The sequence below is a fragment of the Aethalodelphis obliquidens genome, unplaced genomic scaffold, assembly GCF_003676395.1.
Source record: "Aethalodelphis obliquidens isolate GAN/ISIS:26980383/991018 unplaced genomic scaffold, ASM367639v1 scaffold8, whole genome shotgun sequence".
Classification (NCBI taxonomy): domain Eukaryota; kingdom Metazoa; phylum Chordata; class Mammalia; order Artiodactyla; family Delphinidae; genus Aethalodelphis; species Aethalodelphis obliquidens.
Genome location: NW_020837952.1, coordinates 39,969,266 through 39,988,632, shown reverse-complemented (window position 1 = coordinate 39,988,632; position 19,367 = coordinate 39,969,266). Strand labels below are relative to the sequence as shown.

The 19,367-nt window shown below is 43.3% G+C and overlaps 2 protein-coding genes across 2 annotated transcripts in view; one reads left to right on the top strand and one right to left on the bottom strand.

Moving 5' to 3' along the window:
- Window positions 1-290: 290 nt before the first annotated feature.
- AMDHD1 (amidohydrolase domain containing 1) lies at window positions 291-18,120 on the bottom strand. The gene is made up of 9 exons (XM_027107240.1): window positions 17,779-18,120; window positions 15,920-16,026; window positions 14,480-14,544; window positions 12,223-12,500; window positions 9,940-10,165; window positions 8,838-8,962; window positions 3,525-3,618; window positions 2,766-2,926; window positions 291-1,438 (listed from the first exon to the last, which is right to left on the bottom strand). Exons 1-9 carry the CDS (start codon window positions 17,913-17,915, stop codon window positions 1,351-1,353), a joined length of 1,281 nt encoding a protein of 426 aa, XP_026963041.1. The 5' UTR covers window positions 17,916-18,120; the 3' UTR covers window positions 291-1,350.
- Window positions 18,094-19,367, top strand: part of CCDC38 (coiled-coil domain containing 38) — a 41,917-nt gene continuing 40,643 nt past the window's right edge. The window contains exon 1 of the mRNA XM_027107241.1: window positions 18,094-18,228. Within this exon, the coding sequence (XP_026963042.1) occupies window positions 18,156-18,228 (73 nt within the window). The 5' untranslated portion in view covers window positions 18,094-18,155. The remainder of the gene's footprint in view (window positions 18,229-19,367) is intronic.

Below are 19,367 nucleotides of genomic sequence, written 5' to 3'. Positions count from 1 at the left end.
CCATAGTTATAAGGATATACTTCTACGTGGTTTGAGTTCCAGGACAGACCTAATCTTTAGTTTTGGCCTTTATATGTATCTCCTGCATCCCAAACTCCCACCATCGACTAGGAAACCGGTCATAGGGGAGGCGTCTCCCACAGCAACTCGTGCTTCCCACACCCCCTCACGGCTTCTTCGCCAAGCATGTGAGGGGCAGAGCTCCAGGTACCCCACGCTACTAGCCCGTGATAGCGATGTGCACTGTTACCCTTAACCTTCTGACAAGGGGTATCTTGAGTTGATCTATGTTGAATACAGTAAAGCCTCATTGGTTCAGGCTCTATTAACTTGAAATAGGTAATCATTTGGGTACTTAATGTTTACTTCTCTAGTCATTTCTTCATAAATAGGACAAAGTTTTATCATGCAGTTGTGATTGTAAGAATGATCAAAGCGTTTAAAAACATTTCAAGTAAACACATGGCTTTAGAAACACTCGTTTATATAATCATCCACTTTTTCTTTATGTAATCCACTTTCTTCTGTAATTTGTTCATTTCCTAAAAGGTTCTAATAGACACCACTGACTGGTTTCCAGGGCTGTAAACAACAACAATAATAGTGACAGCAAATATTTATTGAAAGCTATAGATTTTTTTATACATTTGTAATGTGAAGAATCAAAAACTTTAAAACTTTTTAAAAAATTACATTATTGGATTTGGTCAAAATGCATCCATTACAAGAAGGTCCCTACACTTGTGTACAAAATGACAAGTCCTGAGCTCTGCTGTGAAGCTCTATTGCAAGGGTTGAGAAGAAAACAGAAGAACACCCTCCCTCAGAGGACCCTAATGCATTCGAAGAGCATCTAGAAAGACACACTGTGTGGGGAAAAGAAAAACTATTTGCTTATTATAGATGGCTACATTTTAGCTTAGTTTGTGGCATTTGACTTGGATTTCCCACTCCCCCCCGCAATTTTCAGTAAATATAGTTTAAGAATTGAAATCTGAAAAGTAGAAGCACAATTGGAATTTTAAGCCATGTCTACCTATTTGCCAATCTGCATTTCCCCACAAAGGCATTTCTGTGATACTCCATCATATTAATCTGCAGAATATGTATAGAAAATCTTTGTGAAGTAATTTAATCCTTTGAGATTATCATCACAAATGGTTTACTCGCTTATACGTCCAGGTGCACATGTTAAAATAAGTGAATCCCCTGGGTTTTTCAAGTGGATAAACAAAATACAGAAATAGATTTAAGTGACATCATTCTGGTAAACTACTAAGGTATTTTAACTTTTAATATAACTGTATTGACTTAAACAGTAGAACAGTGTGCTCTTTCCTTACAGATCAATCATTTTTTATAGATGACTTTTCCTTTAGCTATAACATAATCAATTAATTCGTGATGGCCTCCAAACTGGTAAATCAAATGCTCCCATCTAGAAAGAAATCAAACATAAACGGATACAAGTCAAAATTATCACTCTGTCAATAAATGCTAATTTCAAAATACATTCTCTAAAAATTTTTTTACACTTAGTAGTTAATATTTGGGCTTTTTAAAAAATTGTAGAATACTATGATAATTAGTCTACGATAAATCCAATATTTTTTAATGATATTAAGTATTTGATCTTAAAATATTTGATTCACATTAGAACAATGACTCCAGATCAGTGCTTCTCAAACTTTAGCATGTATCTTTTTCACCTAGAAGACTTTTTAAGACAGAGATGCTAGGCCCACTCCTGGAGTTTCTGGTTTGGTAGACTGTCCAAGAGGCCTGAGAAGTTGCATTTCCAACAAATTCTCAGAGGATGCTCTTACTGCTGGGACTGCACTTTGAGAACCACTGTTCTGGGCTAGCAGTTGGCAAACTGTGGTCTGTGGGCCAAATCTGGCCTGCTGCTTGCTTTTTATTGTTCTTGAGCTAAGATAGTCTTGTTTGGGGTTTTCTAAATTAGGACTTAAAATGAAAAACAAAGACAATAATATTCTGTGACATAAAAATTATATAAAATTCAAATTTCAATGTCCATAAATAAAGTGTTATTGGAACAGTAAAAAAAAAAAAAAAATTGCTTCAGGTAAATGATGCATGAGTGGTAACACCAGCATCACTCTTGATAGAGACAATGGCTTATGACCCTTGAGAGTAGAATTATGATGGAGACACTCTCTTCTGTTGAACATGAGGTCCAAGGCCTGGCAGAGGCTTGCTAGGGTCCAGACACCATAGGATTCACAACTTTAAGATTTAGAACAATAAAACTCAACTTGTTACGCTGGAGGCCCAGGAGGCAGCAGGCTGTGAGTGAGTAATACAAAATAAGAGGCAGGAAAACTGAAGCAAGGCTTTTGGGATCCAGCAGGAATGAGAAGTCAGAGAGGTAATGAATCAGAACCAGGATGACAAGCCAGAGCTGGGACCTGCGTGGCCCAACACAAGCAGAAAAGGTCAGAACCCAAGAAGAAAAACAAACACAGCCCAGAGGGCACAAGTCCAAAGTCCAGGTAAACAGAGCAGAAACCTGGAGATCTATGAAAGATATAAGATGGATGAAGAGACCAGAAAAGTTGGTCTACCCTACAGTTTAGGACCTGGAGGGAGACTTTTTGCTTAGAAAGGGGTGACACTGAGAAGACTGGGTAGCTGCTGAGCTTATACAGAGCCTGACACTAATAATCAGTGGAAAAGGGATTTAAACCAAGTCTCCATATTACAGTGGGCATACAATAAAATGGCTCAGCTGGGAGAACACGCACCTGGATGAATTGATGATAATGAGATCTCCCCGTTTGCCTACTTCCAAAGATCCATGAGTGTGAGATTTTCCCAGGGCATAAGCGGCATTGATGGTGGCAGCGGCCAAGGCCTCGGGCATGGACATTCTCATGTTCACACAGGCCAGATGCATGACCATCGGCTAAGACGGGAAAAGAAAAGCATTGGAGGAAAGCAACAAAACGGCAGCTGCCCCCTAGGACATTTCTCAACACAGCACAACGAATAATGATAGTTAAACGTATAAGTGGAGCTGGCTAAATCAGTATGAGAAAAGTGACAGTTACACGTAAAGATCCTTATGCTTTGGGAAAGATTCGTTTATTATAGAGATTACTTACCCACCCACCCCCTATATGTATTTAATATTTATTTATTACTTTTCAAGGCCACTTACTGTGTACAATGAAGCTCACCTCCACATTTACTTACTAAAACTTACTAAACTTCCTTGAGCTTATGCAATTCTGAGAGGGGAAATAGGTTACTATAAAACCACAAGGCCCAGAGGCTGCATCAAAGCATAGTATCGATAGAACCTCTCTCTTCTCTCTCAGCCTGGAGGCATTCAAGTGGCACAGAAATACCCAATTACACTGCTGTCCACACTCTTTTCTTGTTTCACAGGAAAATCTTTTCAGATCTTTGAAACATTTTAACAGTTAGTGAAATATTTTTAAATTATTTATGTGCTTCGTAGAAGTTTCATAGACTATGAAAGGCACATTAAAAATAATTACCATTGAAAAACAATACGCATTAGGGTTGAAATCGCTGCCCAGAGCCACTATTACCCCTTCATCTAACATTTTCCTGGCTCGAGGTTGCTTCAGTCTAAGGAGAGGGAAAAAAAAATGATGTCAGTCTCTAGAAGTGGAACTTTTGAAGAACAGATGTTCAGAGTTGAAGCAGACTTAAAGATATCCAACCCCTTCGTGTTCTGGAAGAAGAAACAGAAACTCAAGCTTCAGTGATTAGTGGTGGCATCCAGCAGAAGCCCAGGACTCCTGATTTTTATCAGCCTGCTTTTGAAATCACTTGGCTGTGGCTAGCTTTTTAAATTTGGGATTATCATGACAATCTTTATATATATTCGCAGTTCCTTGCAAAGGAAGAAAACTTAAAATTGTTTTCAAATGTAATAAATTTTTTTTGACTCCCAAATATAAACAATGAGGTTTAAATAATGCTTTTTAAATTAATATTTTACAATTTTTTGTTCATATCTCTCCCTCTCCTTTTTTTGGGGAGGGAGAGGGGGTCTCAAACATTATTATAGGTCCTTTAAATTTCTGAAGGCCCAAGAAACTAATATGTAACATATTTGTGCTTCTTCCTGGATTGGGTATCTCCCTGACCTCCTTACAAGCTTTTTTTTGTTTGTTTTTTTTTGTTTTTGCGGTACGCGGGCCTCTCACTGTTGTGGCCTCTCCCGTCGCGGAGCACAGGCTCCGGACGCACAGGCTCAGCGGCCATGGCTCACGGGCCCAGCCGCTCCGCAGCATGTGGCATCTTCGCGGACTGGGGCACGAACCGTGTCCCCTGTATCGGCAGGCGGACTCTCAACCACTGCGCCACCAGGGAAGCCCTTGCGAGCTTTTTAAAGTAACTGCTCTAAGAGGAAGTTCAGAGGCCTATCTGCCTATCACCAGGTATTACTGGAACAAACAGTTAATTTTCCTGGCAGGTTGGGCTTTCTCACACAGGTATTCTAAGGGGGCCTGGGCTCATTCTAGGGAGGCATCCTGGAGCTGTTAGAAACTATGCCAGTGTTTGTTCAAGTCTTATAATGTTGGGGAAGGTGGGTGAATAAAATCATTTGTGCTAAGAACCTGTAGGTTTATAGGCAAGATTGAGGCTTAGTGGAGAGAGGGGCTCAGAGGAGCCTGAATGAAGTTTGGTCAAGGAGAGACCTCCGCTGGAAAGCCTTCCCAGTCACCTTGTTGGCCCTCATTTCCTCTGGCTTCCCCAGCACTCCACACCCCTCCATTTTAGAAACAATAGCTATTGCTTCATGACAATGATAGTGGACTGGTACTCAGCCATTATGAACCTGTACTGCCCAGGAGCTGTCTTTAAATAAAGCTGCTGAGGGTAACCCTGACCCCTCCTTTGAGACCCTCCTCTAGCCTTAAGTTCAATTTGATTGATCGGTTGGTTGTAAAGTATTAAGACTATTACACCTGCCCCTCTGCTGGCAAGTCCAGCAGGGGCTAAGGATCACTGAAAGGATTATTTCTTTTTCTTATAATTTGTCCCAGCACCCAGTCCTGTCTCTGGCTAATTAATATTTTTGATTGAATGAATGAATGATACTGTTATATTCTAGGAGTGTACTAAATATGGCAAAGAATGGAATAACTTTATTATTAATAATAATTATATTAATTATTAATAATAATTCTGTGCTCAGAGTAGGTTCTCTTTATGTTTTATACAAAGTCCACCTAAGTTTGGCATTCGAGGCTCCCCACAAACTGAACCCACACTTCTTTCAGGGCCTCCTTTCTCATCCCTGCCCTACCCGATACTGCACTCGAACCACTGGGGTTTTCTATTTGTACATTTCTGAGTCTGCCGTTCTCCTTGCCTAGAATATCCACCCCTCCCTGAAATGCATTCATATTCCCAGGCCCAGCTCACATCTCACCCACCCATGCTCACTTTCCCTGGTCACTCAGCCAGAAGTGATTATCCTTTTCATTACCTCTATAGGTATTACTGTCTATTCATTTATCATGTTTCATATGCTTAGACTGCAAATTCCGTGAAGGACCATGTGTGTCTTATTCACCATTGTGTCTCTAGTACCAGTACAGTGCCTGGTATTAATAGCTGATTGATTATGTTTTGTTAAAGGAATTCTTTAATTTTTTATTATTGTGTTTTCATTGCACCTCAGTTTTATTTTCTCCCCAAAATACAGGGACTTCTTGGCAGCTTCAATGAAAAGCATATGGTATCTAACACATGGAGATCAATAAAACTTGCCTGGTCATTAATTCAGCCAGAGTCATTCTAAAACCATCCCATTAGTGAAAACTCTGTGCCAGGTACTAAAGCCTCAGAGTCATCCTTGAGTCATTTCTCACAGTCCACATCCCACCCATCAGAAAATCTTGTTGGCTCCCCCTTATAACTATATCCAGAATCCAACTCATTTTTATATCCCTCTGCTACCACCTTGGATCCAAGTCACCATCATTGCTTGCTAGGATATTTGTTAAGACCATCCGAACTGGCTTTCCTGCTTCTACCCTCAAGCCCCTTAAAATATATTCTCTTCCTAGCAGCCAGAGGGATGTTTTAGAAAAATAAGTTAGATCGTGTCGCCGTGCTTTGAACCACTCTCACTGGCTTCCCGTGGGCTTGCTGTCTGCACCATGAACTCAGCCCTTTAAGAACTGCCCCTCTTTCTGGCCTCGTCTCCTATCTCTCTCGGCCTGGCTTGTGCCTCTCTGGCCTCACTCTTGCTGTTCCTCAAATACTCTCAGTGCATTTCTACCGCTGCACTCACCATCCATCCACTGAGAACACTCTTCTAGTTATCCCGGCTCCTTCCCCCAGATATGGCTTGCTCCCTCACTTCCTGGAGGTCTCTGCCCAAATGTCCCCTCCTCCAAAAGCCTTCCCTGACCACCCTAAAAACACAGCACCCTCCCCTCAAACACTCTCTATCCTCTCGCCTCACCTGGATTGTTTTCACAGCACCAAGCATCACCTGACATTTTCTATGTTCGTTGGTCGGTTTGCACATTGTCTGTCTCTCCCCATTAGAATGTAAGCTCCTTGAGGACAAGACTCTGTTTTACTTGTGGCTGGATCCACAGTGCCTAGAACAGTGCCTGACAAGTAGTGGGCCCCCAACACGCGTGTTGAATACAGAAATTAATCAAGGATTGGGGGTACAGAGGTGACACTTGCCCTTGAAGCATTCCCAGTCTACGACAGGCAGTTTCCAGGACCACTTAAAATAGTGTTTCTCTGCTAGGACAATGCGTGAGAGAGGTGGGTGAAGCAGAGGTACAGAGTGAGGAAAAGGTAGACGTTAAAATTTCCCTGCCGGTCACTCTGACGGCCTCCCCTCCCTTTCCCGAACTACTTAAGGAGGAAAAATATATGTATGTACAAGGCAGTAAAATTATAAAGGGGGCTCCAGATAAACTAAGGTGAATGTGTCCTGAATAAATTTAAATATTATACACAAAGATGCATAAAATAATGATTAAAAGAAGCCCTTGAGTGGCATAAGGCAATGGTTATTCTGGAAATGAGAGTCAAGAGAGTTCAGGGCGCAGCGGGGAAACCTGCAGGTTCCTCCTGATGGAGAGATCAGAGAAATACAGAAACAGAGAAGCCAGAGAAGAGCGTGGCTTTCTCTTTGGTTGCCCCTGTCATCCAAACAGGATGTTAAACCCATCTTGTGATGGCACGTGGCAGCAGCCACTGGCATAGGGACAAAGTGCAGACTTTTAATGCTGAACTGCCCTCCAGCACCGCAGGTCTCAGATTTTTGCTCTGTCTTAAGAGATTCAAGGTGAGTTAAAGGAATCCTTTTCTTTTGTAAAAACTTATTCCTTGGGTGGTGGAAAGTTAACCAGATTAAGTCTTGATTGATGACTCTGATGACTATTGAGATTTGCAAGAAAAGCAGCTGATCATACTGAGAATAGTTATTGATGGATATTTCCTGACGGTAACCTACATTATGTCTACTCTTTAAGAGAATAGTAATAAGAGAAATGTATAATATTTTATATATATATATAGGTGTATAAAATCATAATAAATTTGAAAAAAGCACTGCAATATTCCTTTCTTCTCCCTTATAAAAGTTACTTGAACCTGTTTTTCCAATCCCTCAAGCAGAGTTTCTCAATCGCAGCACAATTAATGTCTTGGACTAGATGATTCTTTGTTGTAGAAGGTTTTTCCGTGCACTGTAGGATGTTTAGCAACATCTCTGGCCTCTACCCACTAGACGCCAGTGACACCCCCTAGTTGTGACAACCAAAAATGTCTCCAGATACTGTCAAATATCCCCTGAGGAGCAAAATCACTCCAACTTTGAGAACCACTGTCCTAAGGCCATAACTGCGGAATCACGCCCCTCCCCACAAAAAAACCATGTATCACAACCGCAGAGAAAGCACCCAGTCCTAAGAGGAAATCAACTGCCTCTTGAACGCTGGACCTTCTGACCACAACTTCGGTGGCTGTCATGGAAGTGGTTCAATGAGTCAGGAGACCTCAGGTCTCATATTTGAACTGGAGCAATGGCCGTGATAAAAGATGGACTACACGGACTCAATCCATTGAGGGCACACAGCCAAATCCCCGGGCAGATGCCACAAAATATACTTAGACGTCTCCTCTTTCCTCCCACTCCCAGGATTTATGAGGATTATGGTCCCCACTCGTATCCTCTTAGAAAGCAGCTCATTCAGATTCAGAATACTGTGAAATATCCCTAATATCTTATGCATAAAGTATAAAGCCTTTAAAGTATAAAGCCTATATCATTATTTTCTAATTATAAAAGTAATGCATATTGATTTTTAATTGGAGAATTCCAAAAATGAGGAAGAAAGAAAAAGAAAACGCCACTCTCGCCAGGAATCCCACCACTCAAACACAATTTGGGTCTAAGCTCCCTCCTCGGGGTAATTCATTACAAATATCATACCAGTATTAGCATCTTCCATGAGCTAAGTTTTCCTGATCTGCATTTTTTTTTTTTTTTTTTGCGGTACACGGGTCTCTCACTGTCGTGGCCTCTCCCGTTGCGGAGCACAGGCTCCGGACGCGCAGGCTCAGCGGCCATGGCTCACGGGCCCAGCCGCTCCGCGGCATGTGGGATCTTCCCGGACCGGGGCACGAACCCGCGTCCCCTGCATCGGCAGGCGGACTCTCAACCGCTGCGCCACCAGGGAAGCCCCTGATCTGCATTTTTAAGGGATTTGTAAGGGTGATGAATATTTGGGCATCTTGGAAGTCTGTGTGTCCACAGCTTATACTTGCAGCTCTCATGTTGGGGGGAGAAACAACCTCACCTCAGCATGTAGGCCGTGGTGGGCAGGAGGACAGCAGAGCACCTGGCCGCTGCCATGGCAGCAATGCCTTCATCACTCACTTCTTCCAGGTGACTGATTGCCTGGGCTCCCAGTTCCACCCCGAGCTAAACAGAATGGGCAGAGAGACAGAAGTTTCACCAACAGCAACAACAAATCGATAACGTGCCAGCAAATGGTTTTTCCTGCAAAAATAAACAGCACTCTATTATTAAGATTTCTTGCCAACTACCTCACGAGCACAAGCTCGGTGATCTGAAGTCGGCAGTGTGGTGAAGTGGATCCAGAGATATTTAGGAGGAGAATTGGGAGGACTTGCTGGTTGGCTGAAATGCAGTAGGTGAGGGGGAGGGAGGAGTCAAAATGATATCCAGGGTCTCGACTTAGGCAACAGATGGATAATGACGTCATTCACTGGGGCAGGAAACACGGGACAAGATTTGGACGTGATATTAAGAGATCATATTGAACGCGTGGTGGTCGAGACACATGTAGACTATCTACATCTGTATTTATGCCCCAAGGGCAGTTGTTTAGGTAGCTCCAGGGCTTAGAGGAAAGAGCTAGACCCCCAACTGCAGGGATCTGGTGCGTCTTGCTGCTGAATTCTCAGTGCCTAGAACAATGCCCAGCACACAGCAGATACTCAACTATTTGTAGAAAGCATGAATAAATTAATCTGGAAAAGACACATAGATGTGAAAATCCTCCTGTGGCTATTAATGGTATGCTCCACTAAAAGCCCTCTGGATGCTGCCACAGAAAGACCCTAGAAGCTACCTGTGAAATTAACAGACTGAGCTAGGGTGGCTTTGCGTGCCAATCAAAATAGGTTGTGAATTTAGTGAATGAGATCACAGAGGTACTTCTTTTTTCTACTAGTATCACCAGGAGGAAATAATAAAAGTAAATGATCAGCAAAAAAGTCTGGGATTCCAAGGCTCAACCACACCAACCTGCACATATTTCAAACAAGTTTCCCCACTCTCTATCTTTTCAGATGGTTGCTCCTTCCTTTGAACAAACTCATTAAGTTTTCCACAGCACGGGTGTCGACAAAGGAAAAGCAAAAGGTCACCCATACCTCAGCAGCCTTCATTGGGTGGAGTTCATCCCCATGGAAGTTAATCTGTAACCCTATATCTTTCCCACTTTGAAGAATCCTTCTGGTGGAATCGAGATCAAAGACGCCCTTCTCACAGAACACATCTATATTGTCAACATGTATTTCCCCATTTCTGCCAAGTTCCTTCAGCTTTGGGAGGTGGTTATTGATGATGTCATCAGCGGCTTCAGTAGCAGTTTTTCCTCTGAGGGAAGAAGAAAGTGAGATTACCGTGGGCAAGTGTTTTTTTTTTTTTTTTAAATTGGAGAAAGGGTTTTTTTGGCACTTGGAGAATCTGAGAAATTGTAGGTAAATGACCCCAAGCCTCAGAAAGGTAAAGAGAAGATCAAAGCTATAACTCAGGACTCTTAGCTATCGGGATGAGCCTACATAGCAGAGGTATTGATAAGACTTCTGTATACACTGACCCTACAGGCAGAGACTCAGATGGTTCATCCATTCTGGCACATCTGGGTTGCCTTTGGGAATGCCTGGCTGAAAAACTGAATCTTCTTGTCAAGGACACGTAGAGGACATCCTGGATGCTTCCTTGACAACCCAACCGTGAGCCCCTTATCTGGGCCAAGCTGTTTCTAGGAGCATCTGCCTAAGGCTTTCTGCCTCATCAGACATAGGGGAAGAAGATAGTAGGAGGCCCTGAAATTCTTTCTAAGATTCTGGGGTAGTTATATATGAGAAAGGTCTGGGCTTTTGAAGTCAGACACAGAGCTGCGCCACTTGCTAGCCGTATAACTTTGGACACATGATGTAGACGTCATTTGGCCTCCTCTGGGCCTCAGGCTTTATCTTCGGGGATCAGGACCAGACCTCAGAGGCTCACTGGCAGATGGAGAAATTTCCTGTAAAACTTTAGCCTTGTGTTTGGCACACAGAAGGCTCTCAGCAAAAACCATCTGGGTGGGTAGATAGAGGTGGGCTCTGAGGAGACACGTACTTATATATGCTGTTTCTAATTCTCGAGACAACCATATAGGATAAGCGTGTTATTTAGCTGGTTTAAAGATAAGCAATTCATGTTCAGAAAAGTTAAGTGATCAAAACTTAACTCAAAATCACCCAGCTGGAAGTAGCTAAGCTAGACTCAAACCCAGGTCTGGTGTCCCTCCAAAGCCTGAGACTTTTCTGCCATGTCACATTGTCTTTCCTACTAAAAAAAAAAACAGACTATAATAGACAGGATAACCCAAAAGTCTTAGTGCAGTTTCAAGCCATAATAATTTCAGAAGTATAAATGCTAAAAACATACAACAAACATCATTGGAAATATTAAGTATTTATATTTCTTTTCTACTTAGTTCTGTAAATTTTTCATAATAATTTCAATGCTAATTTTTTTAGTTCCTTTGATTAAAGATGGTAAATGAAATATTAACATTAAAATTTTCTTTGTCAAAGTTCACAGAACTAAATAAATGTACACATTTTTTAATGATTAACCTTAAAAGGTTTAATTAACTTATTAATATGACTTAATTAAATGGGCTATTTATGTGATTAAACCATTTTTGTAAGCCTGCAGCATTTATTATCTAAGTTAGTTATCACAACTTAAAACTGCACTAAGACTTTGGAGACACCTGCGAATTTTCAAGTCCTCGATTTCTTTTGGATCGTTTGGTTCTGGGACTGCAGGCCTTCTGATCTAGTAATTCCGGGATGGATGAGATGCAGACACAGAAGGGGAGAGAATTCTCTACAGCAAATCCATACAGGAGGAACTTTCTAGGTAAAGAGGAAAGTTGAAAAAAACATTTACAGCATTAAAACAAAAATGTTTGCTGCTAAACAAGCAAACAGATGAACAAAAATAAAAACCTCCCTACGTCATCTTGACGTCAAGATTTGATCTACCTCCCACGGGGTGTTACTCAATTCCTGAAGTGCCTTTGGGCTCACTGTCATGGGAAACTATTTACATAAATATCTGTCATTTTAAAGGACCTATCAGGGGAATTTCTTTTTGTTAACCAAGAGTTTTGAACATCTCCTCTTCCTTCACTATTAAGGGACTTGCAAACGAATGGGGTCTGGTGGGGCCCGCCTTCCTAAACCCATGTGTGTGAGATGCCTGAAGGTTGGAATCAGAACACCTTTCCAAAGGCTCTACTGGTCCCTCTGCAAGAGCTAATGTGCTGATGCACCTTCACTCCCTGGAGAACACAGCCCCACTTAGGCACCACAGGAGCCTTTCTGCGTTCTCAGTACCCTGAGTTAAACCCCGGTCCCTTCGGCTGAGGTTACTTTGGCACCGAGTGAGCCCCGCAGTAAGTGGCTGAGATGCTGATGTCCAGCTCCCGCCGGGCGCGCTCAATCACGCGTAGCATCTTGAGCTCCGTCTCCAGGCTGAGGCCGTATCCGCTCTTGCACTCCACCAGCGTTGTCCCCGCCCTCATCATGCACCCAAGCCGCTGCTGGAAGGAACTGAACAGCTCCTCCTCCGAGGCCTGGCGCGTGCGCTCCACCGTGAAGTTGATCCCTCCTCCAGCCTGGTGGATATCCATGTATGTGGCTCCTGCCAACTGAACACACGGTTCACCCTTAGGTCTGCAAAATGCAGGGAGGTTGCAGGCAGCTCTACAGAACCTACGTACAGAGATGATATTCGACATGGCTGACAATCGATATGGCACAGACACCAACCGATCAGGAAGGATGGTGGGGCACCATCCTTCTGGAAGTCCCTACTCTGCCAGGGTGGTGGGGAGTTGCAGGGGTCAGAGGTGTTTCAGGAAGGGACTGGGATGGCAGAAATGGGAGATGTGGGGAGGACTTGGGGCCTCAGGCTAGCGACAGTTTACCAACAGGTACAAAAGTATTTCGGTATTTTAACAAGCCAGTCAGTCTCGGTGTGTACCAGCTAGTCTCGGTACCTATGAGAAAGCAAAGCTTAGGCGATTAGGGACCTCACTGTGGTTATTCAAGTCCCCACTAAGAGACCCAGAGCATTTCCACCCCTCAGTATCTGGCCACCTAGAGTTTCGGGCCTGACCTCTGTCACTCAAGCAAATAAAGAGGCTCTTTCTGGGATCCCACTGGACCCCTGTTACTCTGGGCAGCAGGGAGTGTGGGGCAAACAAAGTGTGCCCGCCTGCGGGGCTCCCTTAGTCACACCCTTCCCTTCTGTTCTTAATTCTGTCACATTCAAGTTATTGCAAACTTGAGCTTTTAAGGAAAGTTTCAATGGTTTTATAATAAATGATCTTTGTTCATTTCGTGTTAAAAAAAAAACAACACCTGATGGGTTTGGCCCTTTTTGCATCACTTTCTGCATCATCGAATGAGAGAATTGGACCGTAAATCTCTAAGGTTGATTTTTGGCTCTGAAATTCAATGATTTAAGAAAGTCTTAAAAACAGTTCTAGATTGTTGAAAAAGGTAGACAATTTTTGAAGAAATTTTTTCTTTTTCTGAAATAATCCAATTTAGTTGTTAGGCTGCCCAGGTTTTTAAAAAACAGTGTGAAGAAAAGACACGGAGGGAACAACCTGAAAAGGCTACGTACTGTAGGATTCCAAGTCTATGACATTCTGGAAAAGGCAAAACTATGGAGACAGTAGAAAGATCAGTGGTTGCCAGGGACTGGGGCGAGACAGGGATGAATAGGCAGAGCAGAGAAGATTTTTTGGGCAGTAAAATTACTCTGTATGATACTACAATGGTGGGGGCATGTCATTACACATTTGCCCAAACCTAAAGGATGCACAACACCAAGAGTCAACAGTCATGAAAGCTATCAACTCTGGGTGATGATGATGTGTCAATGTAGGTTCATCCATGGTAACAAATGTACCACTCTGGTCAGGGATGTTGAAAATGGAAAAGGCTGTGCTTTGGGCAGGGGGCAGGGAGCAGTGGTATATGGGAAATCTCTGTACCTTTCATTCAATTGTTCTGTGAACCTAAAACTACTCTAAAAAATAAAGTCTACTAAAAACAAGGAAATAAACAATGTGAAAATGGCTCAAACCAGGGATTTGAGGGTTGACTGCAGCTAATTAATGACTGACAAAGACTACAATTTATGTTTCTTAATAAGTTTCATTTTTCTGGAAAAAAAGTGGGAACAATATAAGACATTTTATTTTTGTGATTAATAATATGTTTTTCCAAGTTTGACCCCAATGAATGGTGATTTTCAAACTGTTTCCTGGAGTCCCTTCAAAGGCTACAGAGGGATGGAATGAGGAAAAGAAAAGAGAGGAGAAATTAGTGAGCAAAGCAGGTCAGCTTTATTTTAAAAGGAGGATTCGGCAGCTAAAACAGCTTGAAAACTATTATACTTGAAATGACTGACAGCCCTGGGCACAGTATAAAGATTTGGTACCAAGTTATAAATTGGTTAATTTTGTTGTAATTGATTTCCATAGTCCAAGCCAGTAAAAATATCCGTTAAAAAGACATGTAAACATTTGTTGTAAAGCCTAACAGCCTACAAACTCTAGAAAACCATGTCTATATTTGTGCTTTATTTTGATTTGCTATCGTTTATTGCAGTTACCTTCATCGCAAACTCATGAACTCTTTCACCAGCCCATACTGGATGTGTGTGTGCATCCACTAAACCTGTAATCAATAAATCAAATCACGTTTAAAGTTAAGAAACAGAAAGCACTTAGACAGCAGGCAGACTCTACTATACAGTTCTTAGGAAAGCACGATGGTGGTCAGCCATCTTGGAGGAGGGTGGAGAAGGGAGAATTTGTCTGAGTGGTTCCAAGAAGACTCCCTGCATGGTTGGTCTAGAAGGCTCTAATGGAGGAGGGTGACTCAACATGATGAAAATATCCCCTAAAGAAATACAGCTCCTTTTGCCCAATAAATCCATGCTCACCAAGCAACCTTTTAAAACAGGATGTCAAATCTATTAGCTGAGCAAAACCAAGGAAGAATCTGGGTGTGAAAAAGAATAATACTGTCCCTACCCTCAACTTTGAGCAGGAAAAGTATAAAATCAGAAAGATGAATCTTTCTTTAAGAAAGAAAAATATTTTAATTAAAGAGAAACTATAAAATGGTCACTTGAAACTTTTGTTTATCCCAGTACAATTTGGTAAAGTCCATCCTTCCAGAACATTCAAAGTGCCTTATAGATTAAATGGCTCATTAGTGGTTCCGATCGGAGTAAAATCAAAAGTCCCTACCATATATTCTCTACCATATTCTGCTCTTTCTCATGAGGTTTCACCCTGACTTTCTCTCCTGACCCCCAAGGGCCAGATAGTAGAAGCTCTGTCAGATGCGCACAGCACACAAGTATAAATCCTAGCCTCTGTGTTTGCGCAGAACTCAAAATTTGTGAAATTTGTTTCAGAGGATTACATAAAGCCATAAAACATAGAAACTGTAGGAGATAATGGTCAATAAACTGAGTCTGTTATCAATCACTGAAGATACAAATGAACTTCAATGAAATCTCTAGGGTTTCTTGGTTTATGTTTTTTTCGCCTGGAGATGGGTCCTTTGTTTCATACTCTATACAAATTTAGAGTATATTCCGGAATTACAGAGAGCAATTTGCTGTCTTTGCCTCCCCTATGCCATGGATTAATGAAATTCTTCCAACAGCTTTTGAACCCAAGCCCAGCACAGCTGGTTCTCTTCAACATATGAGTGGGAAGAAGTGGAGTGAATGAATGGGTGTGACTCCCAGCTTGCCCTTCACCTGTTTAGAGATCTTGGGTAAGATATTTCACCCCTAAACATCAGTGTTCTAATCTGCAATGTGTAGATAATGATACTTACCTTCCAGGGCAGTTCGGTTTCATTCAACATGAAAGTGCGTTTGTAAAGCAGCTAGACATTTACTAGTAGAAATTCAATAAATGGTAGCTATTATATTTTCATATCATTGTGAAACCTTGTTTAAAACAAGCTACTACTCTTCCTTTTTACACTACTAAAACTGCTTTCAGGGCTTTACTGAAAAAGAGGTTAATACCTGGCAAGATGCATTTCCCGGAACAGTCAATTCTTTCTTGAAATGTTTCTTCTGAAAACTGTTTTTGGATAGCATCAGCAGGACCGATGGCTTTTATGAACCCATCTCTGAAAAAAAAATCAAGAAATTATGACTAACTTTGGGGAAAATATTGTGAAAATTTTGACCAATGATCACATTATTGATGCCTTTTGGTGTCAGTCAATATTTATTGTATTTCCTTCTCGAGTGTGTGTCTTTGGAAATTGACTCTAGCCACATGCAAGGCAAAAAGTCAAATCAGGTGTAGCAGAGATTGCTAATTGTTCCCCAAGATCAATGTTCCCTTTTCCCACAGTGCTAGATTCCTAAATTTTAGCTGGAGGCATGACCACCCAGAATAAAGACCACCTTTCCGCATCTCCCATCAGCCAGGTGTGGCCACGTGACTAAGTTCTAGCCAATAGGATCGTTTTCTCTGCCTACTTCCTACTGGCTGGAATGTAGACACCATAATGAGAGATGGCACAGCAATCCTGGATGCTGGAGTGCCTGTGAGCAAGAGGGCAGTGCTCAGCTGAGCAAGACAGTAGGGGTCGGGTCTGGATCCTCCGTGGAGTACGGCCATCAACTAGCTCTAGGTTCCTACATCCATGCAATTCTGTTAACTCATTTTAACAAGTTTTTGACGGTAACACTGGGAATGTTTTTATTTCTTTGTTAATTAAAAACAAACACACACAGAGTCCCTAAAAGCTGGGCTCTTACACAACCCTAAGCAGATTCAGATAAGGGATGAGACTTGTGTAATCGCAGTGCCATGGGCTCTCCAATCCAGATGGGCACCCAACCCCCATTACCACTCCAAGTCCACCCTTCCAAACTTTGGCTGTTCTTTTATTCTCAGAAGTGTAAATGAAAATAACTGAAAATGTCCTCTCTTTCTGGTGGCTGAATCTTAATTATCTATCACCCCAAACCATCGCCATCTGAACATTTTCTGTGGTTCTCAAGCTTTGGGGTGCAGACGAAGTGGGTGGGAGATGTGCTTTGTAAAAATTCAGATCTCAGAACTCCACCCATAGAGATCCTGATTCAAAAGACCTGGGGATAGGTGGGGACTGGGTGGAGGGGATTGGATGAAGGTAGTCAAAATGTACAAACTTCCAATTATAAGATAAATAAGTACTAGGGATGTAATGTACAGCATGATAAATATAATGAACACTGCTGTATGTTACTTATGAAAGTTGTTCAGAGAATAAGCCCTAGGAGTTCTGGTCACAAGGAAAAAATTTTTTTCTACTTCTTTGAATTTGTATCTATATGAGAGGATGGATGTTCACTATACTTACTGGTAATCATTTCAAGATGTATGTAAGTCAAATCGTGCTGTTCACCTTAAATCTATACAGTGCTGTATGCCAATTATATCTCAAGAAAACTTGAAAAAAGAAAAAAGATCTGGGGATGGGGGGGCGGCATCAGAAGTCTGTCTTTAAAAAAAAAAATCTCAGGCCGTCTGAGTCAGGTGGTCCCCCGTCCGCACTTCAAGAAGCATTGGAGAGAACCCCTACGCCTTCAGATTGCTGCAATTATATTTTATCAGCAGAAGCGGGATCTTGACGCTCCCCAGTGGGATGTGCAGCTTGAGAGAGGTTTCTTCAACTGAATGACAACCGGAGGCGGCCAAATACATTAGCAACAGGCGCCTAAAAGGCAGGCGTGCCAATGACTCCCTGGGTGCGAAAAGGCTGTTACCGCGTTCCCCTCCACAGCGCACAAGTTACAGAAAGAGCACCAAGCTGGGCCTTGGCTGACCAGTGCCCCACAGCACACGACCCGGGTCGCCCGCAGCTCCAGAGCGCGCGGCCACTTACGTGCCCACCACCAGGCTGGCGCCCTCCAGCACCGCCAGGCTGCGCAGCGCGTCCCGCGCCAGGAAGCGCTCGCCGCGGGCGCACACCAGCACCACTTGCCGCGCGTTCTCCAGCAGGAGGCGGTGGCCGTCCGCCATGTCGCTGCGCACCGCAGGTCTAGCAGAGGCTGTGCGGCTCCTGCCGCTGGCGGCCGGCGGTAGAGGGGACAGGTCCGCAGGCAGGCGGCGCCGCCCCAGGGCCAGCAAGGAGGGGCGGGGCGGGGGCGGGCGCTCGTAGCAGCTGCCAGTCCAGACCGCCGGGGATGCGCGCTTCCCCCCACTACGAACCGGCAAGAAGAGTACCAGCAACGAGAATGATGATTAGTAATAAACGTTATAATGGAATCTTCTCTTTCCTGTTCGCTTTGTTCATGTGGTAAATGTGGTAGAGAGTCCTGTCCCTACTTTACAGGTAAGGAAACTACAGCTCTGCGGAGGGGAGAGAGAAAGGCGGGCTGCGACGATCATGTGACGTGGCGGAAAGGAGTCACCGAGGGCAAGGGGGCCCGGAGTGGGCAGAATGGGGGAGGAGGGGGGCCTGGGTAGGGGCAGGGGCCGGAACCTGAGACAGAGTCCCGGGAGGGGACAGAGTGGGGAGAAACCTCTGACCAGAAACTCGCGGCAGCCTGGGACTCGGGGGGCCGCCCGCAGAGGGAACCCGGGGATGGGGAGGAGAGGGAGGCGGGGGGGGGGGTCGCTCCAGGGTCCGCGCGACCGCGAGTACCGCGCACTTTGCGGTTGGCCTGCTCCGCTCCCGGATCCACTACTACACGGTCCCCGAGATGAAGGAGGAGCAGGGCAGGGGAGGATAGAGCCGAGACTAAAAAATCGATTGGCGCCTTCGCTCATCTTCCCCTATCCTTCCGCCTTCCTGAAGGATAGGTTGGAACGGCTCCTGAATGCAAACTCGTCGAGGTAAGATTGGTTTCAGCTCAGTGTCGCCCACCGCAACTGTATCCGGTGGGGCCTGCCCTCACCGAGATTGGAGACCGAATTAAGTTTGTTTAAAGAAGATGGTCTGTAATTCTTAGCCACATCTCTTCCTGCCTGTCAGTTGCTGTGAATACACTGGCAGGCACTGGGTTTTGAGTTTCTCAAATATTTTATTTTGTTTATACACTTTTATTAGAAGCTCTGTGTTAGGCCTTTCAGGACATTCAAAGATAGGAAGGCCCTTTCCCTGCCCAGCAAAAACTTTACAATCAAAAGGAAGACACTTTATGGACGCAAATAGCATACGATAAAAGAAAGCTGCGGCCAGCAAAACCACAAAATCTAAAAGTCCATTTTTTGTCACTATAAAGCCATTTAAAAACGAAGAACAGAAAGCAAAAACGCCTTTAAATGAACACAATAAATACGAATATACTTAAGCTTCATATTACGGCCATGAAAGAGACAGATCAGACAGGTAGGAAAGAGAGAAAAAGAAGAGGGGGGGAGAATTAAATAGATAATGTGAATAAAAGAGACCCTAAAGGGGAAAAAAATTCATAGATTACTCACAGCTCAGACACACAATCAGAAACAGATGTGTGTCTTTCACAGTTT

Excerpts from the sequence above, each read along its gene's own strand:
- AMDHD1 (XM_027107240.1), bottom strand. The coding sequence starts at position 17,915 with ATGGCGGACGGCCACCGCCTCCTGCTGGAGAACGCGCGGCAAGTGGTG. Across the intron at positions 8,963-9,939 it reads ACCCAATGAAGGCTGCTGAG|CTCGGGGTGGAACTGGGAGC; the intron begins GTATGGGTGACC and ends CATTCTGTTTAG. Across the intron at positions 1,439-2,765 it reads ATTATCATCAATTCATCCAG|ATGGGAGCATTTGATTTACC; the intron begins GTGCGTGTTCTC and ends ATTTCTTTCTAG.